General features: G+C 39.3%; 1 protein-coding gene across 3 annotated transcripts in view; it reads right to left on the bottom strand.

The window, feature by feature from the left end:
* Positions 1-26,759, bottom strand: part of ncoa6 (nuclear receptor coactivator 6) — a 28,769-nt gene extending 2,010 nt beyond the window's left edge. Inside the window, exons 1-14 of one of the 3 annotated variants that reach the window (XM_073822955.1) lie at positions 26,650-26,759; positions 21,283-21,537; positions 20,821-20,976; positions 20,536-20,658; positions 14,518-14,646; positions 12,279-13,121; positions 12,067-12,198; positions 10,546-11,962; positions 10,345-10,457; positions 6,788-10,255; positions 6,645-6,692; positions 4,196-4,226; positions 3,824-3,865; positions 3,355-3,506 (exon numbers count right to left, since the gene is read on the bottom strand). In XM_073822955.1, the coding sequence (XP_073679056.1) occupies positions 3,355-3,506; positions 3,824-3,865; positions 4,196-4,226; positions 6,645-6,692; positions 6,788-10,255; positions 10,345-10,457; positions 10,546-11,962; positions 12,067-12,198; positions 12,279-13,121; positions 14,518-14,646; positions 20,536-20,658; positions 20,821-20,976; positions 21,283-21,493 (6,865 nt within the window). In that variant the 5' untranslated portion in view covers positions 21,494-21,537; positions 26,650-26,759. The remainder of the gene's footprint in view (positions 1-3,354; positions 3,507-3,823; positions 3,866-4,195; positions 4,227-6,644; positions 6,693-6,787; positions 10,256-10,344; positions 10,458-10,545; positions 11,963-12,066; positions 12,199-12,278; positions 13,122-14,517; positions 14,647-20,535; positions 20,659-20,820; positions 20,977-21,282; positions 21,538-26,649) is intronic. The other 2 variants (XM_073822956.1, XM_073822957.1) reach the window with 2 other exon arrangements.
* Between the last annotated feature and the right edge of the window lie 679 nt (positions 26,760-27,438).

Below are 27,438 nucleotides of genomic sequence, written 5' to 3'. Positions count from 1 at the left end.
GTTTTATATATAGTGTGTATGTGTCTGTGTGTTGATTTTAAAGTGTAACCCTTTCAATGCTGTAAACTTTAAATCCAAACTGGCAGAGCGTTACTGTGAATGAATGTGCCAACTGGGCACCGTTTTCCTGATGCTATCGGGATGGCGACTGCGCAGATAGCGAGGGCCCGTTCATCGCTGCTTGCAACTTTAATTCTCATTGTATTTTCAGAAAGTTTTGAAATATCTGTGCTCTCCCCAAATTTGTCACTACCGAAACACAGTAATATATAATTTAATAAAAAAGAGCCTACATTGTCCTATTAACCCTTAAAAACCTAGAACAATTTTGGGGCACCTGAGGCACCTGTACATTTCTTCTTTTTTTCAGACCTATTCTAGCAGTCATCAATTGTCATATATCATTATAAACAGAAGAACTTGAACTTTATGTCTAGCTAATTTAAAATTACAATTTTCCTTTTGTTTTCTCTAAAAATTAGTGAATTTCCAGAATTTTAGGAAAAACGCTAGCAACAATTGGGTGTTTTTTTACGGTGTACTCAAACTCCTGAAGTTTGAATTTTTTCTTTAGAAATTTGTATTTAGGTGTTTTACAAATTTTGTCTATATATAACATTCCCCAAGCAAGTTATAGCCATTTATTATAATATTATTATAGGCGCTTTTCAGTGAAAAACAGGCCTATTTACTTTATTGACAATATAGACCTGTTCAAAGACGTTTCAGGAGTAAAGTCATTGTGTTATATAAGAGCAAAACACAGTAAAAAAGTTACTTTTTCAGATAAATATATTCTTAATCTGAGTATGAACAATAAACACGAACCGTGTAGGAAGTAGAGAAAACAACTGCACAAATTGTCTTGTGCAACAAAAATATAGAGTCCAAATTATTTACAAACTCCACACAAAATGAGAGAGAAATATACTGAGCGCAACAGAAAAAATAGTGCAAATAATCTTTACAAACTATACAAGAATTAGTTACATAATAAAACAACCAAATAGATGGATCTGCTGGCTGTAGTCTGCGTCCGAATCTATTTTACCAGGACATCGCCTAGTGACGCCAAAACCTAAATTTTAGTGCTTTATCCGATATGTACTGCTGTTTCACTCTTGTTTTTGGTTTGTGTTATGTCAAAGGGCTCTGTCGTCAGTATTTCTGTGCTTTTTCAAAGAATGCAGTCATGCAAATGTGTTATTTTGTGTTTGTTTTCATGCACGCACGATGTGCTTTACTTTAAAGACCAAAACCTATATATTTATTGGTTGAATATATGACAGTTTGAACCAATCTGGGCACAGGGGTGGGACTAAACATCAACAATTGTTCCTGTTTGGCTCAGAGGACCGAAATGCATTGGTTTCACCTGACGAATCAGTGCTGAGGAAATGCGATGACATAATCACGCTCACTACGGAGCCTCTGAATATCCAAATTAAAGACATATGATAAGACTCTGTGCATTACAAGACTTTTTAAAGCATTTGAATTGGATTAGGGGTTCAAAAGTTATTAAACATTTAAGAATAGTTAATTTTAGCTGCGGACGGCTGTCTTGGTCTTTGTGGGTTAACATTTTGCTTCCATCATCTTGTAAATATATATTTTTTTATTTTATTAAAAGTTTTCAAAGGTAAATCAATAAAAAATACAATTTCAACAATATTTTATGAGATTTGTTGTGTTTTTAGTCAAGTTTTCAAAATCATACTGATTTCAAACTTAAGGATTCATTAGTTTGAATATACATTGAACCAAACACTATCATAAAATCTTAGTTGATAATTCAGTATACTTTATTTTTGACAAAACATCACATTTCCGTTGTGACTGCACATTTTCGGTAGCAACCACATCACATTACAGAATTTTAACTCACATACTAAAATATTACAATTTGCATAGCTGTACTAAAATTGTTTATTTCCCCCAAATAACCGATTACGTGTTCCCTTTTGTAACGTGATCGTTACAGTAGTGACAATTTTATGGAATAACACCCAAAAAAACTAAGATGTCACTACCGAAACTTTACCAAGTGACAATTTGGGTTTCTTTTGAACCTAGCTCAAAGAGGCTAATCAGCACATGGTTAGCTAGCACACTTCTGAACAGTTGTATACATATACAAGCTAAATGTTATGGAAAAAAAGTGTGCATAATTATAAAAAAAATGCTGTTTGGTAGTGACATTCATAAAGTTACACACAGATTTTAGAGGTTCAGGACAGCCACCTCCCAATTTAAAGTACCTACTAAATAATGATTTTATTAGATTAAGCTTACTGATATTTAAAATATTATTGTGGGTTTCAATAGATAATAGAATCTTAGTAAACATTTAAGATTTGAATACTTGCATGCTTAAATTAGTTTTTTTGTTTGTGGGACAGCAGTTTGCTAGCCTGGCAAGCCAGACCCACATAAATGTAGGGTCTGGGCACTCTCCATAGACAAGGCTCAACCGGAGGGGTGGGATAAACGGTTGTCTTTCAAACTCCTCTCCACGCAATAGGATAGCGCTACAACCAATCAGAGACTTAGTCGGTCAGGTGACGTAGTCAGAGCGACGGAGATTTTTAACGAAAATCAGTGCACTGTGCAGTCTGTCAGCCAAATAATAGACATAGATGGGCACTAAACCTTTAAAAGTAAACAAAAACATGCACAGACAAATCCAAATTACACCCTGCTCTGATGTAGTATACGCAAACACCGGAAATGGAAATCTGTGAAAAAGTCCAGGATGAGTTTGCGTAAGCAAACGTAATCTTTTAGCTTTAAATGGGTTTGAACAACCAGGATAAGCGCAAGTAATTACCATTTTGAATAGCCGCTATATCCACAATCTCTGTGCACTGTGTGAACAATGAGTGTCGTATACACGCCACAGATCGCTTCCGGTGTTTGCGTATTCTACACCACAGCGCGTTCACATGTAACGAGCTCCTGCTCAGGACAGATGGACGTGGCTGTGTATCCAAAGTAAAAAATTATATAAATACTGTTCAGTTTTCCACGCGTAATTCACAGAACCAGGAATTCATGTCTGACGGAACTTATGGTCGCAGGTCAGGCGTCATCATGTTAAGCCCGCCCACCGACTCGTGATTGGCCCGGTACATCTTGGATTTTTCGGAATTTTAAGTGAATTGAGAGTAACTAGACTGACCTTGGAAGCAAATGTAATTTGCTGCCGCTAGGGGCGCGTCTAGATTCTAGGCTAGCAGTTTGCACCAATTGTGTAGAATGGCCCATTTCATTTCTATATATATTTATATTTTACAGCTTATTTGTTACAGAAATATATATCATAATTGTATCCATTTAAATAAGTCATCTAACCTTTACCTTTTCCTGTGTTGGATGAGGCTGAGCCTGGCCGAGCAGCTCTTTTTCTCTGTCCACTGTCGGATGCTTCCTCCTCAGGTTCCTTGTCTGTTCGTGAGCTTCGTCGACTAGGACCTTTTGCTTTCTCAGTGGTGGCCCTTGTATCCCTGGAGAAGGAAAAAGGGCAATGAGGATAAAAAAAAATGCATTAATCAAAATGCTCAGAGTGCAATCACTTGGCAGTCATTGAGTCAGTTTGTATGTTACGTATATTTTTTAGTTTTCTTTGGAAATCAATTGTTGTCAATGGTCTTAACATTGAAGAAAATAAGCACATCTGGCCCCTGAGGAATTCACACTTGCTGTTTTTCCTCATCTACCACAGATAACGTCCGTCCTGTTCATGACCATTTTGACTAAAATGGCCACGCTGCCCCGTGCACGGACTCCGTGCAGGGAATCTACAGGTCTGCTATATACATACCTTGGGGCTAAGTTGACGGGCGTCTTTCTTTTCTTTGCCCATCTGTTATAGAAGTGGAAAAACAGCGGTAAACTGCTTTGATGCTGAACAACATTTTTTTCCTCCTTCCCCATATTTGAGTAATGATCAAGAAAAAGAATGATTTCATGAATCATTCCATGATTATTAGTGTTCATGAGGGTGAGTTTATTCAGATTATCCAATGAAATTAACCATCTTGATTGAAACAAAATCAACAAATGTAGTCATTCTAAAATTCAGGTAATGAATAAAATTAAAATGATGGTGAAAAAAGACAGACAATCTTCACAACCAATACTGAACATGAAGTTTATAGATTATTGATGGAGAGAGAAATACACATTGCCTTACCCTTGTTCTGCTGCAGTGGTAACCCCTTGTCCTGTAAATAGAGACCAATGAAATTAGTTTTGTGTTTAACACTGAGTGTGCATAGTGTTTTTCAGGCTTTATCCCTGGGAGTTCCTCTGAGTCAAACTGGTACAAAGCTGAACCAAAAGTGTTAGTTCAGACTAGAAGAAAGAGTTTCGGTCAAAGATTGCATCACATAATCTCTAATAAGATTAGCATACGTTAAAGCCCAAAGTATACTTCAGTTTTTCTAACCTCATATGTAATATGATTCACAATACTAGTTTTATGTTTAGATTTTCTTTTTTTTTTTTTTTTTAGCAAAATGACTGAAGACAAATTATAAATGAAAAAAGTATCCTTTTATTATTTCTTTGACAAAATGCTGTACATTTCTTTCCGAAATTAAAATATAAGATATAATAAAATAACAAAAATAAACAATATATATCAAATATAAAACAAAAATAAATTGAAATTGAAAAAAGCCAATTCTTTTCTAGATTGGATTTATTTATTTATTTTTGTTTGTTTCTCTGTTTATTTCTTTCTCATTTTTGCACCAAAAATGTAAATTATTCTATTAAAAAGTTAAATTATGCTACATAAAAGTACACAAAAGCAGACGGGCTGATTGAGAATGCAAATTCAATCTCTGCCAGCAGGTGGCGCTTATGGAACAGCAGGAATACAACTACAGTTGTCAAAAGTACCCACTTTGGTACCAGTCAGTACCGAAATTTAAAAAATGTGATTAAACCAGCATTTCCCACAAACATTTTAAGTCCTGTTGAGCGGATTAGTAAACACTTCTGATTGGTCATTGTGTTCACATGCTCAACAGATATGACTGTGACTGGCTACAATTATCATCGTTTCATGCTCTTCACCGAGCGCTTACACAGATACACACAGACGCGTGAGCGTTTGAAAGCAGTGTCTATCAGAGGATCCATCTATGAGCAGATATATCAGATAGACGTGGCTTTCAAATGGTCCCATGTCCATTGATCTTTGTAGCCAATCAGACATATCTGTTGAGCGCATGAACAAAATGGCCAATCAGAGGCATTTAGGAATCTGCTCAACAGCACTCAATGCTTACGGGAAATGCTGTTATTGTCACGTTTTTAAAGGGAACCATGGGTATTAAGACTTGTATAGCTCAATATAACGTAAATGATGTCTCTTACTAAAATATGTAGAAGAAAACCTATGAAAGATTTACTTATTTAAAAAATCCACATTGTTATATACATATTTTGGACTATAGGGGGCACCACTGTTTTGATCATGTAGAACAGTTGCACTCAGTGAGCTACTGGCACTGAGATACTGATTCGATGACCACAGCTATTTAAAGAGCTTACTGGTGGCGATGGAGATAAGCATAGATTTTCCCACAAAGAGTCTAATCGCACACGGATATTGGGTAAAATCCATGCTGAGAAACTTCTTCAGTGGCTGCGGTCATGACAAGCTTCGGCATGTTTACATCACTGTAAGCTCTTTCAGTAGCTGTGGTCTACTAAAAGCCTCAAAGGCATCAGGGCTAAAGTGGAGAGAACAAAGACGCAGGTATTTAGGAAGTATTATTTGTCCACAGGCATCTTACCATTCTTTTCTCCTCTTCTTTGTTTGGGTAATCAAAATAATGGCACCCCCCATAGTCTAAAATATGTATATAACGATAGGATAGAGCTGAGAGATACCTGCAACTTTAGTTGAAAGAGCAGAAAGACATGTGTCGAGCACCTGTGTTCATGCACAAATGTAGTATACTTCAATAGCTATGCAAGGGGTGGCGAACATCAGTCCTGGACAGCCGCAGCCCTGCAGTTTTGCTTTAACCCTAATCTAACACACCTAAGCAAGCTAATCAAGGTCTGAAGGGATACAGGAAAGGTACAGACAGATGAGTTTTTAATTAGAGTTGGAGCTGTATTTTGCAGGACTGCAGCTCTCCAGAATCAGAATTCACCATGCCTAGGCCAAGTGGTTATCAATCCTGGTCCTAGGGGACCCCTGCTATGCACATTTTGAATTTTGTCTCCCTTATGTAACACACCTGCCTGAGATCATCAGCTCATTAGGAGAGATCCATGAACTGAACTAACGAGCTGAAAATTTCAATCAGGTGTATTAAATAAGGGAGACGTGCAGAAATGTGCAGAGCAGGGGTTCCCCAGGACTGAGAACCACTGCCCTAGGCTTTGCATTTGGTCACATGCATATCCAAGTATAATTTGGGCCTAGGGTAGTTCACATATGACCAGGTTAGGATGATTCCAAGGGTGATCATAGGGCCTTTATTCAGGGGGCCCAAAAACTACAGCAGCACCCTTGAATATGACTACCATTCCCATGGGTAAAAATGGATTTTATAAAAAAAAAAAAAAAAAAAAAAAAAAAAAAAAAAAAAAGAAAGAGAGAGAGAGAGAGTGTTTACCAGCTTGGTCACATGAAGCTTGGTCTTCTTGTGGAGCTTCAGGATTAGCTGTATAGTTAAATAAAAGAACAACTAAGGATTAAAAATCATTACCGTTTGACTAGACAACTAATGAAATTGCCTTGATACCATCAAGTAGTTACCTGAGATGCTAGGAGCATCAACAACAGCTTCTTTTGTTTCAGCAGAGACAGGTACACTAGTCTCTACCAGTGAAGGCGGCTGCTGTACCCCAGAGAGTTGTGCAGATGATGCTGTGCAGGAGCCGGAGGTTGTAGTGGGAGGTCCTGAAGCAGCAGCAGTTGCAGAAACTGAAACTGCAGGCAAACTAGAGGATGGTGTAGAAGTAGGAACAGGACTAGACAGGTGCACCATTCCAGGGATAGAGGTCGGCGGTGGCATATTAGACGAAGACGTAGAAGTAGGGACTGGAGAAGGAGTGGGCACAGCTACAGGAGAAGACACATTTGGAGGAAGTGCAGATTGCTGAGATGCATTTTGAGCAGCTGGAACAGTCACTGGAGCATTCGGCTGAAGTGCGGATACCGTTGCAGAAGTAACCGGACAAGAAGCTTGAGTTGTGGCAACATCCAGAGTCTTTCCTATCTGAGGGACAGGGGTTCGCTCTTTGTGATCATCGGCAATGCTCGAAGAGATGATGGGTGTGTTATGCTTGCTTACAACAGTCTGGACTGGATTGCTTTTGGCTAAAATTGTTGTTGGAGATAGAGGACTTCTGCGAGCAATGGCCGTAGCCCCTGGGCTAGAGCAAGCAGGTGGAGAAGCTAGTAGCTGAAAGGGTGAGGACATCCCAGAATGTAAGGCCGACTGACCAACAGGACTAGATTTCGGGCCACTAGCATCAGAGGCACTCTCCTGTTTTGGAACTCCAGGGCTTGGCTGTTGAGGTGGTGGTACCATGTTTACAGAGGAAGCCTGACTTGCAGGTACTTGAACTTGAAGCTGCCCAATGACAGTGCGGCTCTGCTGCGTAGCAGCTATGCTGACAGCAGGTGAGTTTGTCAGCACAGATGTTGATACTGGTGCAGCTGTAGTTGACACCGGGGTAGGAGTAAGCTGGATGTTTGCAGAGACTATGGGACCAACCATAGTGACAGGTTGAGACATGACATTAGTACTTGATGGTACCGACGTAGCTTGAAATATTGAATAGACAGGTCCTGTGATGAACTGTGGACGAGTTTGGGTGGGATTTTGTTGACGAACGTCAGGAGGTCTTATGTTTTTATTGGGAACTGCCAGTACCTTGGATACAACAGCAGAAGGAACCACAGAAGCCGTGTTGGTAGCAGAGCTAATGGGATTAGAGGTTACAAAGACTGTGATCTGATTTTGTGGAGTTGGTGCTGATGAGATGGGCCTTTGCAAGACTGTTTGAGATGCGTTTGAGATGGGTATAAGATTGTGATTTGAACTTGCTGAAGGGTTGGAAATTGAAGTGAGGCTTAAGAGCACGGTTTGGTTTGAACTAACACTTGATACTGCACTGACGGACTGCAGGTTTGCATTGCTACTGGCTACAAGATTTGGATTTGATACTGAAACAGATTTAAGTTTTTGATCAGTTTCACTTGTAGACAAAGACATGCCAATATTTGTGCTCTGTGAGACAATGGGATTGGATTGGTTTTCCTGACCTGGTAGAGCATGAGGGCTCTCTTTCTGCACAGGTTCTCCAACCACTTGAGGAATATTTTGAGATTTCACTGACAAAGATGAGGCGCCTGTATTGTCCAATAGCTGATTTAGAGATGTTGGAGCTTCTCTAAATGCTGGTGACACAGCAGAGCCAAGATCATGTTGTGGCATCATCCGAAGTTGATGTTTATCTTCAGCACGCTGTTCTACCAAATTGTTAGGCTCTTGCCGTTTGGGTTCCTGAGATGGCACCCGGGGGCTTGCCATTTTAGGAGCAGACTGCTCTCTTAACTGAACTGCCTGATGCTGCTCTGCTTGTGTAGTCACTACTTGGCCAACTGTATCCACACTACCAGGTAGGGTTTGCAGAGAATTTAAACTCTGTTGTGATTCTCCAGGTCCTACTGATGGCAAAGATGCAGAACTAGTTGGGAGTACTGAGTTGGGACTAACCATCACGTTCTGTGGACTAACCATCATTTGTTGCGGATGTGGAGGCGATGTTAGTGTAGTTTTGGCACCCTTCTGTCTTCCTGGGCTCGGAGTGGCAGCTTTTCTATTTGAGGCAGGGCTAGATCGTCGACTATTGCTGGGACTAGCTCTCTTAGCCTGTCCAACACCAGTCTGTTTGTCTTGTTTTCCTCCAGTGCTTACCATGCCACCACCTGATGGATAAGACGGTGGGCCATTATTGTTGCCACTGGTATTACTGTTGACAGGAATATTGGCTAGGTTGGGTGGAGCCTGGCCAATTGCTTTAAGTGTGGTTGGGTTAAGACCTTGCTGATCAAAGCCTCGATTAAGATTTGGCTGCCGTGGTGGCAGAGGAATGTTAATTTTTGGAGGGAAAAGACCAGCAATAGAGGCATTCAGTCTCTCAGGGGACAGATTTATTTCAGAGGGTTCAGTACTAGGTGGACGGTTGGTTGGAGTTAAAGGGTGATGATATGGTCGGGGACTGGCTCGGTTAGGAGTTTTAGGGCGGGAACTTTGGGAAGTTGCAGGAGCGCTTGAAAAGTGAATGTTATGTGATCCAGCCATTGCTGCCACTTGCTGGGGCTGCTGTTGGGGACTTGCTCCTGGCTGGTGGGGCACTGATAAAGGCACAGATTTCATTAAATGAGTATTAGGACCCTGATTGGGAATCATTGGTTGATTTCCATTTCCTGACTGTTGACCCATTTCGAGGGGTCCACGGTCCTGCATGCTATGGTTTCCAGGGGTTTCCTCTGGTGGTGTTGGTTGTCCAACCTCTGAATGCGGTGTCCTTCTTGCTGGCCCAGTGAGAGGTGGATTCACCATGAGTGGCATTCCTCTGGCTTTATCAGGAGAAGGTGGAACACCTCCATGCCCTTGAAGATCGATCATTACAGGCATGTTGCTTGGCTGTGATACAGGCATTCTCTGAGATGGATCATTGGGATTGACTAAACCCTTGGGCATGTGCCCACCTTGCTGTAGTGGCATTCGATTCTTAGCTTCTTGTTGCATTTTAAGCATCATCATCATCTGTTGTTGTTGTTGCTGCTGCTGCTGCTGATGTTGTTGCTGTTGCTGCTGTGCCTGTTGTTGTTGCTGTTGTGGCTGTGACTGCAATTGTTGTTGGAGGTGTTGTGGTGGTGGTTGTTGTTGTTGCTGCTGTTGCTGCATCTGCATTGACTGTTGTGAATGAATCTGGGTCTGGACATGATGGGCTCCTTGTGATGTTCCAGCTTGACCTTGAGGACCCTGCATACTCTGCATCTGCATTTGTTGCTGTTGCAGTTGTTGTTGCTGCTGCTGCTGCTGCTGGATCTGCTGATGCTGTTGTTGCATCTGTTGCAGCTGCTGCTGCTGGATCTGCTGATGCTGTTGTTGCATCTGTTGCTGTATCTGTTGCTGCTGTTGTGGGGGCATAAACTGCATTGGCATTTGCTGTAATACCCTTTGATCTCCAGACTGACCAGGCAGACCTAAAAACAAAATAGTAGGTAAATAAAAATACTCTTCATAAAAGTTACATAAAAATAATAAATTATCAAAAGGCAGTGAAATCATTTACCTGGTCTATTAGAGAATTCAGGAAGTTTAGAGTTTGAGTCAATGCCAGACCCTTGATCACTACCCAGCCCTTGCATCTCCTCCTCCATTCCATGAGGCAGTGAATCCAGACCACTAAGAAAGACACATTTATCAAACTTTGTAGTTATATTCAACATTGCAACAAAGTCGATCACTCAGCTTAAGGGTAAAAAGCACTTACCACAGACCATCAGCAGACTGTTGTCCTTCTTCTACTTTGGGCTTCTTCTTACGAGGAGGTTTCTTCTTTTTAGGCTTGGCCTGGTTAGCAGCAGCCGCACCTGTTCCTTGCTTCCCACCAGGACCAAACTGGCTGGCAGAAATGTCACTTTGGAGAAGATTTACTAACAAGGGACTGGTTAGTGTCACATCCTTGTTCACTGGAAATCCACCCGTTTGCACACACGGGCCTCCTATTGGCATTTGACCAGCAAACTGAGGATTGAAGGACATGCCATGACCTGGAAAATGGCCATTACCAACTTGTAAATGTTGGGTACTCCCCAACATGCCTTGCTGTTGTTGCTGATTCTGCAGGTCTGAAACCATCTGCTGGCTGATATCTGCATTTCCACTACTATCTCCTAACTGGTGCTGATGCTGCTGACTAGCCTGCTGCTGTTGCAGCATCACCTGCTGTTGCTGTTGTTTTTGCTGAAGCTGTTGTTGTACTAAATGATGATTTCCCGGAAGTCGCATTTGAGCCCCATGCATCCCCAATGCCTGATTGGGGTTGCCATTCATTGGAATTTGTTGTGGCTGTTGTTGTACCATCTGCTGATGGGGTTGCTGTAGCTGTTGTTGTTGCATTTGTGACTGTTGCGGCTGCTGGTGTTGCAGCTGTAGTTGTTGCTGTTGCAACTGCTGTTGCTGTAGTTGCTGTTGCTGTAATTGCTGCTGTTGTTGTTGCAAATGAGCCATTTGTTGTTGCTGTTGCTGATGCTGTTGCGGAGTCATCTGTTGCTGACCCATCTGAGACTGAAATTGTGGCAAATTACCTTGAACATTGGGTGAAGGACCTCTCATCATCTGGCCTTGCATTACCCCAGGTTGACCTTTTGGGCCAAAGGCCTGCTTGTTACCCTGTATCTGACTAGCTACAATGTGTTCCATCATAGCATTTTGCTGTTGCTGCTGTTGTTGTTGTTGTTGTTGCTGCTGCTGCTGCTGTTGTTGTTGTTGTTGCTGCTGTTGTTGTTGTTGTTGCTGCTGCTGCTGTTGAAGCAATAATGCCTGATGTCCTGGTCCTCCACCAAGTTGGTTTTGGTTCTGCATGATCCCTTGACCTTGTGGTGGCATCATTTGCTTGGGAGGAGTCATTCCTCGCTGCCCAGCATTTACTGGCCTGGACAAAACAGTCTGCCCCCCTGTTTGGCTTTGTACCATTTGACTTTGTGTGGAGGCTACAACCTGTGTTTGATGTTGTGATTGTGGTACACCCATCATTTGAGTCTGAAGACCTTGCTGAGGTTGACCCATACTACCACCTGAGGTGGTGCCTGGTGGTTGGGCTGGCATGCCACCATGGTGGGTCATTCCAGCACCTTGAAGGGGATTTGCCTGCATGTGGTTTGGCGCTGAGGCTGATGACTGGACACCTATAATGAGATTTTCAGACGTGTTGAAAATATGGATAAGTAGATAAAACTTCATTTTAGATTAAAAGATTCAAACCAGCATTAAAACAATTCACACATCTTACCAGCGTTTGCCAAGGTCTGACTATTTTGTAGTTGGGGTGTACTACCAGCTCCAGTGGTATTTACCTGTCCCTGCCCAAAGTTCTGATTAACAGGGGCATTTGGGAACCCCATTGGCATTCGTTTAGGCATACCTGCAATATATACATAAATATATTTAAATACAGGTGACCAAATACATTACCACTTTTACATTAAACTGCTTAAAACATACCTCCCATTCCACCTTGGGAAACCTGTGCATGTTGTGGAATGCCCATAAAGCCAGGCTGAATGTTTCCTTGCTGGCCCATCACAGCTCTTCCTGGAGATCCAACACCCTGCGGGAAACCCTGGGGTGTTGTGGGGCGTGGACCAAGTTGCCCCTGCCCCTGTCCCATCATCGGAGGTGTTCCAGGTGAGCCCTGTTGGAAAGGAGATGACGACGAACCAGGGGACTTAGCTGTGAGATTTCCTTGCGGGGCAGAAGATGGAGGCATAGGAGGAGGTGCTCTTGAGACAACCACACCTGGTGCTCCCTGAGGGACTTTGGGCTGGGGGGTTACAAACTGGTTTGCCCCTGTCTGCTGCTGTTGCTGTTGTTGTAACTGATGCTGTGCCATTGGATTGAAAGCCTGCTGGCTTCCAAATGGATATGGTGGTGGTGGATGATTGGGTGTCTGAACAGATGCCAAAGAGGGTTGACGCTGCCCCATTTGTGGCTGTGGTGGGGCTTTCCTCCAAGCTGGTCCCATTGGACCCTGGACAGGTGGTGGTTGGAGAACTCCAGAGGGCAACTGGTTCCAGCCAGGAGGTACAGGCATCTGGTTGGAGGGGTTGAAAGGACCACGTGCACCACCTAATTGAGCCATCTGAACCTGCTGTTGTTGGTGCTGCTGTTGTTGTTGCTGAAGCTGCTGTAGGGCTGCTGGATTTAGCTGCCGGTTTGCTTGCATGGCTTGCATGTGATGTCCCTGTGGGCCTAGGTTACCGAGCGGACCTTGTCCCACTTGAGGATGTTGGAGTTGTTGCTGCTGTTGCTGTAAAGCCAGCCCTGAAAGCATGGGATCCATAGTGTCTGAAAAAAAAAATGTGAACACAAACTTGAAAACTTTTGAAAGATGACATAAGTTATTTTTTTCGCTTTTTACCTACAAATTTTCACCTCAATATATACTTTTGATTAATTTGATTAAGATCCATCTTAAGGCTGGAATACACCACATAACTAAACTAATAATTAATTAAACACACAGTTGCCGAGTTTGTAAATGGTTGCAGAAAAAATTGGGCATCATACACTAAACCAACGGTTCCCAACCGGGGGGTCGCGACCCACTAGGGAGCCTCAGTGATCCTCCGGGGGAGCCGCGAGATATCTTAAAATTAATTTAAATATTATTCTATGACTGTTTATTTTCATTATTAATATACTAAATGAAAAAAATAAAGGCACAGCCTCTCTCCTGTTCTGTGATTTATTGCTTCAGACACGTCTCTCGGCTGCATGCATGAAGCAAACCGTAGCGTTAATTTAAAGGTAAATACGATTAGTGTAATAATAACGAACTTGCGCGTGCCTAATGTATAACACTCGTGTATATCAGAGTCATACATTAGGCGCGCGCGTAAGTCCGCTATTGATTCACAAACTATGCGCGCTCTCGGGGCTCTGATCCCAATCGTATTTTTGCGTGAAATTTCAAAACATTTGCCTAGTTGTCCAAATTATTGTCCTGTGAGTGTTTGATAATGGATGCTCACCCATAGAAGAGGAGTGAGGCTCGGTGTTTATGAGCATCAGGCGCGCACTCACAGAGTTCACTGATCCCGTCTTCGTCGAACCTTCCCTTCACATCAATGTGTTTGAACAGATTTAGAATGTATTTTTTATAAAAGGTTTAAAAATGAATACTTTTCATGTCAGGCATAGGGGGGCCTTGCAAAATTGACCGGAGAAGGAGGGGGGCCGCGGAGTAAAAAAGGTTGGGAACCCCTGCACTAAACAATTGATGATCACACACTACCAGAGTTTCAAGTCATTCCTAACACCTCAAACTCATGCAGAAAAATGCCCTTGTTGCTAAAGAAGTACGACAAACAAAAAGTGCTCTGAAACTGACTTAAAATTTAAACATATTTGATATCCTCAGGCTGGAAGGAATTATAGCCTAAAGCTTAAAAAAAAACTGGTCTGTGAAATTCGTCAACTCTTATCTATAGACTGGATCTGACTTTCAGCAACTACTGTCGATTGCAAAATCCATGTTGTGTATTCCTACTGCACTAAAACAATCGGTTTAAACTTTGTCAGTTAAGTGTGACTTAAAAGAAAATAAACTTTGAATTGAAAAAAAAGGGGAAAAAATAATAATAATAATTCCACACAATCATATAAAGCACAATCCTCAAGAGGTCACATAATACAGTTACTAAAACTTGAAAATTCATTTAAAAAAAAAAAATACCATTACCTGTCTGTAATGGTGGCCTTGGTGCTCTTGGCTGCATTGGTCCCCCACTATTCGGTACCATTCCCTGTGCTGCCATATTAGCCCCAGGAGGCATCATGGACACCGAAGGGTTATTCATACGCATTGCAGCTAAAAAAAAAAAAAAAAAAAAACAAGCATTACTTCAGCATACATTTGCATTAATTTTTTAAGTCATCCTGAAGACCTTGATTTGATTAAGGTTCAAGATAAACTCTGCAAGACTGTGCACCTCCACGAGCAGAGTTGGATAATGCTGTGTTAAAGGGGACATATCACAAAATTCTGACCTTTTTTTAGTGTTTAAGTGCTTTAATCAGGCCCCGTTGAATCTACCAACCCAGAAATTCTGAAAAAGAACAACCCAGTCACTTTGTTTTGGTAAGCCTTTCTCTCCCTTTCTCCGTGACGTAGAAAGGGAATCTTATTATAATATTACCACCCCCTTAATCTGCACGTTTTCACCCATGCTGCTGCCATTTTGTTTTGGATTGATTTACTTACTGCACAGTGAGGGAAAAAATATTTGATCCCCTGCTGATTTTGTACATCTGCCCACTGACAAAGAATTGATCAGTCTATAATTTTGACGGTAGGTTTATTTGAACAGTGAGAGACAGAATAAAAAAAAAATTGATTTGCATTTTAATGAGTGAAATAAGTATTTGACCTCTTCGCAAAAACATGACTTAGTACTTGGTGGCAAAACCCTTGTTAAAACCCCAGAGGTCAGACATTTCTTGTAGTTGGTCACCAGATTTGCACGAATCTCAGGAGGGATTTTGTCCAACTCCTCTTTGCAGACCCTCTCCAAGTCATTAAGGTTTCAAGGCTGATGTTTGGCAACTCGAACCTTCAGCTCCCTCCACAGATTTTCTATGGTCTAGGCCACTCCAGGACCTTAATGTGCTTCTTCTTGAGCCACTACTTTGTTGCCTTGGCCGTGTGTTTTGGGTCATTGTCATGCTGTAATACCCATCCACAACCCATTTTCAATGCAAGGGAAGGAGGCTCTCACCCAAGATTTGATGGTACATGGCCCCGTCCATCGTCCCTTTGATACAGTACAGTTGTCCTTTCCCCTTAGCAGAAAAACACCCCCAAAACATAATGTTTCCACCTCGATGTTTGACGGTGGGGATGGTGTTCTTGGGGTCACAGGCAGCATTTCTCCTCCTCCAAACATGGCATTGAGTTGATGCCAAAGAGCTCGATTTTGGTCTCATCTGACCACAACACTTTCACCCAGTTCTCCTCTGAATCATTCAGATGTTCGTTGGCAAACTTCAGACGGGCCTGTACATGAGCTTTCTTGAGCAGGGGGACCTTGCGGGCGCTGCAGGATTTCAGTCCTATGGCATAGTGCATTACCAATTGTTTCTTGGCGACTATGGTCCCAGCTGCCTTGAGATCACTGACAATATCACTTCTGTAGTTCTGGGCTGATTCCTCACCGTTCTCATGATCATTGAAACTCCACGAGGTGAGATCTTGCATGGAGCCCCAGACCGAGGGAGATTGACAGTTATTTTGTTTTTCTTCCATTTGCAAATAATCACACAAACTGTTGACACCTTCTCACCAAGTTGCTTGGCGATGGTCTTGTAGCCTATTCCAGCCTTGTGTAGGTCTACAATCTTGTCCCTGAAATCCTTGGAAAGCCCTTTGGTCTTGACCATGGTGGAGAGTTTGGAATCAGACAGGTGTCTTTTATACAAGTAACAAGCTGAGATTAGGAGCACTCCCTTTAAAAGAGACATAACTCCTGTGCGTTTTTAACATATACTAATGTGAATTTGACAGTTTAAATGCAGTAAGACATGAAAGAGAATTTTTTAGTTCAGTAGTCACATTCTGTGACAGATGCTTTCTGAAAACCGTAAAACACATGATTTCAGCATGATAAACATGATAATCAAAACCAAACATGTTTTTTGTAGGGCTGTAACGTCCCAGTCGATTAATTGGTCGATACGGTCTGGTTCTACCAAAATTCTGATTGGTCGATTTTTTGCTGCACTCATTTCATCAGGTGGAAAGCACTAATTGCTAATGGGGGTGTTTTTAGAGCACCCCTGTTTCACAGGGAACAGTCTGTTTTCAGAACACCCCCATTGTTTTCATTTTTTTGAATTAGCCCAACCCACTGGAGAAGAGAGACAGATAAGTAGGCTTTAGAAGGTATGATGCTGAATATTATTTATTTAATAATAAGCTAGTGGACTCAGCGGTTTGGAACACATATCAATATACATCAGTCCTATTCTAACATGTCAACAACAAAAAAATCGACAGTGTGGCAGCATTTTGTTAAAATTAATAACGGGAAAAAGGTTGAATGCAAAGTTTGCAAGCAACAGTTTGCCTACCACAGCTCGACGACAAACATCAGGGTTCTTACACCTTTTCCAAAGTAAAATTCAAGCACTTTTCAAGCACTTTCAAGGTGCATTTTCAAGATTTTCCAGCACTGTGGTAAATTACATATTCACATACATGAGTTCTTAATTTTAAATCAGATGTTATTGTGCTATTAAAAAACAACTGTCTAGATTGCATATAACATTGCCCCATATAAATAGTCAACATTCAGTATACAAATTATATAATTTAAAATATATAATTAATATTATCTGTAGTATTTTAAAAATAAAATTTAAAGGCTTTTTAAGACCTGCACAAATAAAAGTAATACTGTATGAGTGGAGTAGGGCAATGTCTATGGTAACACATTAATGACTGCTATAAAATGACTGTAAAAAAAATATGATAAACTAAAATTCTAAAACTTGAAGGATTTTCACAAATACATTTCACATTCCAGCCTAAAAGTACTAAAAGGTAGTCAAAAAGACACTATAAAATTAATAATAAAATTTAACTGGCCCAAATGAAAAAAGACAATTTTTTAAACATTGAAAATATTTTTGATTGACATTTAGACTCCTATCTGATTTCCTATTAACAAATATCAAGGAATTTTTTTTCACTATTTACAGTGTATCTGCAGAATTTTTAAATATCAATTTAAGGCAATTTATGACCCTTTTTAAGAGCTGCACAAGTAAAATGAACACCGTAGTGGGGTTGAACAATAGTAACATTAAGCCATAAAATGACATGATTTATAATTCAGATTTTCACAAAAACAAAACATCTTATACAATGGCATTTCAGCCTTTATACCTTTACAATGGATATATCAAGTATAATTTATTTAAAACATAAATATTACTGTCTTAATTGTTTAGATTTTTAGAAAGCACATAACTTTTACATTTACAACTCTTATGTGTTTGCTGCATAAAAACATGGGCCAAAATTGGTAATAATCTTGCTAAACAGCTGAATATTCGCATATTCATTCCCTGTCACGAGGGGGCGCTTTAGGAGTGCTGAAATTCTACGGTTTCCTAGTAACGGCTGTACACAAATCAGCATTAACGCAGTTTTATCAGACATGACATGAAAATGCCAACGACACGTTTCTGAGGACAGTCGGTTCCCTTCAGATACATTCATATAAAGACATCCGTGCCGCGTTTTGACTTTGAAACCTGCAGCGTGCATATTTATTCAATATGACATCATTGCCTTTTGAAGTTTTATCCAGCCCTATCGCGATTCTCGTATATCCGTCCCTAACTCTTAAACTTATAATTAAGCCTTTTCTTATACTATTTAATACATTTAAAACTTTGTATGGCCTTAACTTTGATAAGGCTAAATTGATGAGTTTGTAATGAGCCGCACGAGCCTTCTACTTTAAGATAGTCCGGTGAAACATTTTAGTAGCCCGACTGGAAAACACAATAGCCCCGGGACATCGGGCTGGCAATTTTGCGATCCTCAAATTCTCGTTTTAAACATAATTCTTATTTGTCGTTTTCAAGCCATCGAGGACTGATGCAACAACCTCCTGATAACTGGCATGTTTTATCTACCGCTCTGTTCCATCAGAGGGCGCGCAGCAAGAAAGACCGGTAGATCACACTACAGCCTCACGTGCACACTCGAGCGGAGCTGTTTTTTCTTTTCTTTCTTTTACATATTATAAGCATAACAAAAAATAACTATTTAGTATGAAAGCGAATTAATATTAAACCGATGCAACTGCATATTCAAGCACTTTCAAGCACTTCATCCAAAATCCAAGCATTTTTCAAACCTTGAAAACACTACATTAAAATTCAAGCATTTTCAAGGAATTCAAGCACCCGTACGAACCCTGAAACATGACGTATCATCTGAAAGCGGTAAGCTAACTTGTCTGCGTTAGGTTGCCCTGTCTGTTTTTGAGTAGGCTACATGAACATATAAGAATTGGCATATTTCAATATTTTAGTGTAATAATCGTTTTAGAACTGCAGGCGCACACATCCGTAATGACGGTAGAATCCCCCAGACCACGCTGGATTTTAAGCCTCCTTTGGGGCCGTTCACATGTAGCGTCTTTTGCGCGATCAAGTTCGTTATTTCAAATGTAGACGCGCGTCTTGCGCGCGCATAATGGAAGCGACGCGATCGCAACGCGGTGCGATGCGCTCGGTTTTTCCGGGCGCGTCCACGCCGCATCGAGATAAAAACATCTCAACTTTTCAGAATGTCGCAAGCGCACCGCAGGTCATGTGACATGAACCGAACAATCAGCTTCCTCACATTTTTCCGTTACATTGAAACCTCAGCAGAAACAAGGAGGAGCAGCTCATCATTGTGGTCCAGGGATTTCCTGAACTTTATGATTTGTCAAGCCTCCATTATTTTGACGCTAATAGAAGCAACAATGCATGAGACGCATAGGCTTGGAGCTAGAGCGCAGCTGATGGTTGCTTAGAAAAGGCGCGACATGTGAACGGCCCCTCATCCAAACGGAAAAATAATATCACGGAAGGAATTGTTAAGTCTATTCGTGTCTCAGCCACGTAGCTGAGCTCTTATGTTCAGCCTCGCTCTGTGCGAGCTGCGCAGAGCGGCTGAAATGATAGTGTCTGACAGTTATACTTATAACATATGACAAAAATAATTTTCTAAATTATGTTGCACATTCCTCAAAAGTTCTTGTGATATCACTAGTTGACAACATAGTACTGTTTTCAGAAATCACAGGCTATGATATTGCGCAGGTGCACGTGATGCACCGCTGTCAGAGACGACAGACTCGTGTGTCAGACTCATTTCAGTGCAAAATAATTAGGTCAAAAACGATTTAATATACTGAAAATAGCCTATTAGTTTTTTATGTTTATTTATAATTAATTTAGGCAGACAACAAGGCTACCAAGTACTGAGAACAGTACGTATCTAATTAATGTAACGTACGTTTTTTTTTCTCCACAACGTCATTTTTAGTCGAAAGTTTCTGGACTTCAGTCGACCAAGATTTTCTTTGGTTGATTACAGCCCTAGTTTTTTGAGAGTATCTGAGCTGTAAAGGCACAACCAATTCTGGAAAAGGGGGCATTTAAAGAGGCATGCACAAAACAGTGCATTTCAGTGCATTTTCAAAATGATATAATAAATGATCTGTGGTGTATTTTGAGCTGAAACCTAACCGACACATTCTAGGGACACCTTAAACTCATATTATAAATTGCAATAGGTCTCCTTTTATGCCGCGTTCCAGGCAACCCGTTACTCGTGTTTTTCCAACCTTCTACCCGTGAAAGTGCATCCGAACGGCAGTCAAACCCGTGACTTCCCCACTCGTGAACTCGTACTAGATCGATGTACTCCCAGTTCCGAGTTCTGACGTGACATAGCCCGCGAAACCACTATGTCAGCACCTACGGGTGCGGTGTTTATGCAAGTGGTACACAGTGAAAAAATAGACTTTAGGACAACATAACATTGCAAACAAATTAATAATAATGTAATAATAATACATGCACTCAGGCAGTTTGGGGTGACTTGCCTGGAACTCTACAAAGTCGTGAGTCGTGATTTACGAGCTTAAAAACCTGCCTGGAACGCAGCATAAGTTAAGCACTTGTGCATAATTACCCTGGCCCTGCTGCATGGGGAATCCGACATCCATTCTCATCTGGCCAGGTGCACCAAGAGGTCCATTCACCCTTACTTCTTGACTTCGGCCCTGTACAACCGCAACGTTAATGGCTCCTTCACCTGTATGAACCCAACAGGACGATCAACACATTTGCTGATTGTAGAACAAAAGCTAAAATTAAAATTAAAAATAAAATGCAGCAATGAGGTCAATCAGGAAATGAGGTCACTAGCAGACCCATTGCGTGTGGGTTGCATAAGCAGATTTCAACACATCCGTACCTTCAATCTGCACAGACAGGATGCCCAGATCGCGCAGCTGCTGCTGGTTGTTTTGAGCCAGAAGGCGCAGTCGCTCGGCTGCCTCTCGAGGGATGTTGAAAGTGACGCGTACGCTGTTCCACGGCTCCACACGCTCGGGTTCGAGCTTCTTAGTACCTTTAATAGACACAGAGTGGAGTACAAGAGCAATATGAGCTAAAAGAGAAGACAGAAAAGCATTTAAAGACACCATGACAGTAAAATTAGAGTCTAGGGCTTTTAGTAAATGTCTGTTAGGTCTGAAATACAACAATGCAAAAGCGAAAACTGTACTTGTCAAGCCATTTCAGGAAATGGAATAACGATAATGAAATAGCATTTCAATTTTAATGTATAAACTTTAAAGAAACAATTTTCCAGCAGAAATGATTAACTGTTCTCATGCATATAAACATTAATGGTAGTTTCAAGCCAAATCTTGACCTAGTAAGAGCATATCTGGCATCCCGTGTAAGATGGTGTCCAGCTTCCCCTGAAAGTCCTCATCATTCATGTTCCCTTTGAAAGCAACATAGATCGTTGAGGATGTGGCAGGGCTGCTGCAGCCATCGTCTTCATCTTCCACTCCGGAGTCATGATCCGTGAGCGGGACGGCTCGAGGGGATTGAGCATCCGGGGAGAGCTGATGCGCCATTGCTCTTCACCAAAAGAGCTGCGTAGCCTCTGGAGATGGTGACACTGCTCAAAGAGAAACAACACGATCTGTCACTATTGATGAGAACCCTATGTCTGCATATCCTAAATTTTAACTCCATAATTATATACAACATATGCTGCCATGCAAACAAGACATAGCCAGAATTAAAATGTGTGACCCTGGACCATAAAACCAGTCTTAAGTCGCACGGGTATATTTGTAGCAATAGACTAATTCAATGTTTGCAAAGAGTGATGACACTTTTTGTGGGCGGAGCTTATCAGGTTGCAAAAACAAAAATAATTGACGGTTTTCAAGTAGCAGTCTATGGAGCCATGGAATATAAGGAGAAAAAAAAAAAACTAGAGAGTAATTTGAGTTTATATTAAAAAATTCTGACTTTATTCTCAAAATTCTGAGATTAAATCTAACAATTCTAATAAGAAAAAAGAACTCGTGATTCTCTCTTAAATTCTGACATTATTCTCAAAATTCCAAAACTAAATCTTACAATTCTGATAAGAAAAAACAACTCATTATCTCTCTCAAGTTTATGTTTACAAATACTGACTTTATTCTCAAAATTCCAAGATTAAATCTCTATTCTGGTAAGAAAAAACTACTCTGAATTCTCTCAAGTTTATGTTTACAAATTCTGACTTTATTCTCAAAATTCCAGGATTAAATCTCAATTCTGATAAAAAAAAAAAAAACTGCCACTCTCTTTGCGTTTAAATTTTAAAATTCTGACTTTATATTCAAAATTCTGAGATTAAATCTCAATTCTGGTAAGAAAAAAAACAACTCGTCATTCTCTCTTGAGTTTATATTTTAAAAATTCTGTCTTTATTCTCAAAATTCCGAGATTAAACCTCAATTCTGATAAAAAAAAAAAAAACTACTCTGAATTCTCTCGAGTTTCGTCATTCTCTCTTGAGTTTATATTTAACAATTCTGACTTTATTCTCCAAATTCTAAGATTAAATCTCAATTCTGATAATAAAAAAAACTTGTCACTCTCTTTGAGTTTAAATTTTAAAATTCTGACTTTATTTTCAAAATTCTGAGATTAAATCTCAATTCTGATAAGAAAAAACAACTCATTATCTCTCTTGAGTTTATATTTAAAAAATTCTGTCTTTATTCTCAAAATTCCGAGATTAAACCTCAATTCTGATAAAAAAAAAAACTACTCTGAATTCTCTCGAGTTTATATTTAACAATTCTGACTTTATTCTCCAAATTCTAAGATTAAATCTCAATTCTGATAATAAAAAACTAGTCATTTTCTCTTAAATTTATATATTTAAAAATTCTGACTATATTCTCAAAATTCCGAAATTAAATCTCAATTCTGATAAGAAAAACAACTCGTCATTCTCTCTTTTCCCCTCGACTCTTTCTTTTTCGCCCTGAGAATTAACAAACTCACTATAGAGTTAAATCAAGTTCAAACATATTGTTTAAAGGGGCTATATGCAATTTTCTGAAATTTAAACTCGCGACTGACACCTGTGGCCAAAAAACGGAACTGCTCTTCCTTTCTGCTCGCTCTCGCAGCGCGCCGGTGTTCACTCTAGTCCTTGCTCGGCGCCGGTCGCTCTCAATCTTCAATCTTTTTCGGGCACTTGTCAGGGGTTTAACTTGTTTAGTCTTCTGTGGAGTTACTGTTGGTGTCAGAGTTGTCCTGGGTCTCTTCTGTGTATTCGCACAATCCATTGCACTGCTTGCGAGTGTAGGCTAATTGCTGACTAGCGGTGGTGGCAGAGTGATCTGAAACGTTTAACATGAACGCGCTTGACGTCACATCCGCAGACAGCGCGCGAAAAATCCGACCCGACAGAAAATAGGAAAAATAGGATACGGGCTTATAGGTGCACCCACTGTGAGCTGACAAGGTGTCAGTATGCTCATCAGGAGATGTTTGAGTCATAAATGGTCAAATAAAAAGGCTATTGTTTATTTTGGGGGAAAAGTTACATATAGCACCTTTAAATCAAATGTATGCTTTAAAAGTATAATCACAGCAGTTTTCATTCATAGTCTGTCCGTTTAAATGTCTGCGTTTAACTTCAAATGGTGTCTTTGATGACAGTGGTTTATAAAAATTGTTTGCATTCGAATTCTGACATCAAAAGGCACAGTTTTTTTTTTCTCTTATTAAATGGATTTTACCCCTTTCACTCAACTAGTTACCAACGTTTTTTAATTAGTAATATGCATTGCTGAGAACTTCATTTGAACAATTTTAAAGATTTTCTCAATATTTAGATTTTTTTTTTTTTTGCACCGTCAAGATTCCTGATTTTCAAATAGTTGTATTTCAGCCAAATATTGTCCTATCCTAACTAACCATACATCAGTTTTTTTTAAAAACTGACGTTTATGACTGGTTTTGTGGTCTTTTTATTTTGCAAATAGAAAGTAATAACATAGTTTCCTTAATCTTTGAATACACTAATGTTTAAAAGTTTGGGGTTTTTAAAAGAAATCTAAGGATTTATTCATAAAAAAAATGCACTAAATTGACCAAAGGTGAGAGTAAAGACTTTAACATTGATAAAAACAACTCATTTCAAAATATTTCAAATAAATGCTGTATTTTCTATTCATCAACTTTCTATTCAAAGAATACTGAAAAAAATATGAAGCAGACAAGCAGAACAACTGATTTCAACAATGATAGAAATGTTTCTTGAGCAGCAAATCAGTACAATAAGAGAATAAGAGTCTTAAGAGACTAATAAGAGACTTCCTTAAAAATGTGAGTGGACACCTATTCAATCGTTTTTTAAGAAATACACTACCAGTTTTTGGACAATTAAATTTTTTTTATGTTTTTTTTTTTTAGTCTCTTCTTCTCACCAAGCCTGCATTTATTTGATCCAAGATACAATATTGTGGTAGTAAAGTAATAAAAAATATTTTTACTATTTAAAATAACTGCTTTCTATTTGAATATGTTTTAAAATGTAATTTATTCCTGTGATCAAAGCTGATTTTCAAAATACAAAAATACTTTTTGAAAATCAGCCTCTTTATTAGACTGCTGATTTCCTGGATCAACAAGTATAAAAAAAACTAAGATTAAATGTACACACAAAATAGTTTTTCCCAAATGTATTTAAATACAAAATAGTATTTCAAATACATGTATTTTAAACTACTGCCCATCTCTGTATGTATAAATACAGTAGTCAACATTTGAAATGGATCAAAACCTTTCATCAAAGTTGTCCTAAAACCAAAACAATACATGTTCTTTGATGAACTTTTTTGATCCACTTCAAATGCTCACTACTGTGTGTATATATATATATATATATATATATATATATATATATATACACACACACACACACACACACACACACACACACACACACACACACACACACACACACACACACACACATATACACACACACACACACACACACACACACACACACACACATTTAGAAAGAAATGATAGAAATTAATACTTTTATTTAGCAAGGATGCTTTAAATTGATCAAAATGATGATAAGGACATTTATAATGTTACAAAAGATTTCTATTTCAGATAAAAGCTGTTCTTCTGAACTTTCGTCAGAAAAAAAAATGCTAAAAAATTATACTCTGCTGTTTTCAACATAATAACAATAACAATAAATGTTTCTTGTGCAGCAAATCAGAACATTAAAATGATTTCTGAAGGATCATGTGACACTGAAGACCGGAGTAATGGTGCTGAAACTTCAGCTTTGAAATTAATAAATTACATTTTAAAATATATTACATAAAACAGTTTCTAATTAGAAACAGAAGTTATTTTAAATAGCATAAATATTTCAAAATTGTAGTGTTTCTGCTGCACTTTGGATTTAATAAATGCAGGTGTGCTCTTTAAAAACATTGAAAATCTTACTGTTCAAAAACTTTTGACTGCTAGTGTGTATCTTCAAGTTTTTACAAATTTTGAATTATTAATGACCGAAACGTTGTGTCAATAAATATTACTTCTTTGCAAGTTACGATAGTGTGCGGGAATTGCTTGTCTGTTGAATTATTAATTCATAAAAATATGTTTTAAAGTGTGACCTTGCTTTGTCATTAAATGGTCAAAAGCTTATACTATAAAGAACTTACTGACCTTGACACACAGTCATGAGGGTCTTAAGGGGTTCTCTATGTGATATCATTTCCTGCTAGTTTTCTGCATGTATGCTTGTTGCATCACCCTAACAGTTTTACTTAATTAAAATTAAAAAAATGTTTATGGAAGATTCAGATTTGTATATATGAACTGCACTGTTAATTGACACCAGTTACGTCACTGACCCCAAACAGAAAATGACAAAACAACTTTAAATATTACTTAATAATAAACAATGATGCAATACAAGAGCAAACAGTGACTGAACATTAGCTACTTAAAGAGAAAAGCTGTTATGTAGTTGAATGCTTTATTAAAAAAAAAAAAAGTACTGGTAGTGTAAGTGTGATATTAAATGGTAATACCATGGCATTTATATACAATAGCTACTATGATTTTGAGTCTTTCTTTGTTAGTGCACCCAAGACTACTTTAAGTTGATCAAATAAGATATAATCAACCCAAAAAAACATGGTGAAACCTCAATAATGATTAAAGTTAACATCAGTGAACTCATGTGGTAATAAACAGAGATGTCAAATACTGCCATGAGCTGCCTTTAGTAATAAAGAAATGAGTTAAATCACAAACTAACCACTTTGTAACCTCCAAATATCTAATACATAATATTATGTATACCGGTATTATTATCAGAGTAATTGCTGATGAAATAACTGCAGAGCTTCATATGGGTTTATTTCTCTAGCATTAGCATTAGCACTATCAAAACAAAGACAAACCGCATCGTTTAAGCTTAAGACAAACAACACGACATTATAATGGCTTCAAAGCTCATATCTGCTACATGCAGTCCTGCTAATAACACCGCGATGAATAACCAAATGATAATAACGAGTTTACTTCACTCAGGCTAATATATTAGCTATACAAACACAGTCATCACCATTGGTCACTGCCTTTCTAATAGTAGCCTGTTAGTTTCATGCAGTGCACGGATTTACTTGTTAATTTGCTAGTAATGTTTCTATAAGGTAAGGAGGTGGTAAAATCTCACCGTTGTCAGTCCATCAGGAGTGGTTTTACTGCAGTAAACAGGTATATGCTAGCAGACGCTAACGGCGCGTTCGCGAGGCGGCTGTGCACGTAAGTTCAACGCTGTGCGCGCGCTCGCGCTGCATGGGATCGCGCGTCCGCGTCTGTTCTACTGTCCAGATACACTAGCGAGGGTTATAATCACAGAAATAGTGAAACAGAAAGATCACTAGCGCAAAACACGGATGACTAAAGGGGCGGGGGCTAGTGACTGACCGGAAGTAAAAGCGATTTGGAGAGGCACAGGTTCCGCCTTTTTTGTTTGGTTCCTTGAAATGATTCAAATGCACGCACATTGCTTAAGGAGAGACACTGCAGGTGAATAGGGTAAAAAAAAAACACAAAATCTTACAGTTATCACCTTACTTACCCAGTTGATTGATTACTTTGATAATTGCAAACATTTTTTGCATTACAAGTTTATTAAAATGTTAGGTTTTAATATGCAAATGAGGCATTATTTAATGAAATATGCGCTAATTTGCATGCATTCCTAGTACAAAAATCTTAACACTGGATGAAGTCAGTTTCAAATTTTTTTTGACATATTAGAGTCACAATTTTTTACAGAGGGATTTTCATTTTGTCACTAATTAAGAAAAAAACTTAGAACAGGCAGAAACTTTTTTTTTTTTTTTTACAAAAAAAGGAAATAAAATGTATTAAATTAAGCAAATTATATATGAGCAAATCCCTCTGAAAAACCTTCAGGATATAGACAGGAATAAAAATGTCAAGTTTGGTGTGTGTG

Source organism: Garra rufa, chromosome 18, assembly GCF_049309525.1.
Source record: "Garra rufa chromosome 18, GarRuf1.0, whole genome shotgun sequence".
In the NCBI taxonomy this organism is placed as follows: domain Eukaryota; kingdom Metazoa; phylum Chordata; class Actinopteri; order Cypriniformes; family Cyprinidae; genus Garra; species Garra rufa.
This window is presented reverse-complemented; position numbering and strand designations above follow the sequence as displayed.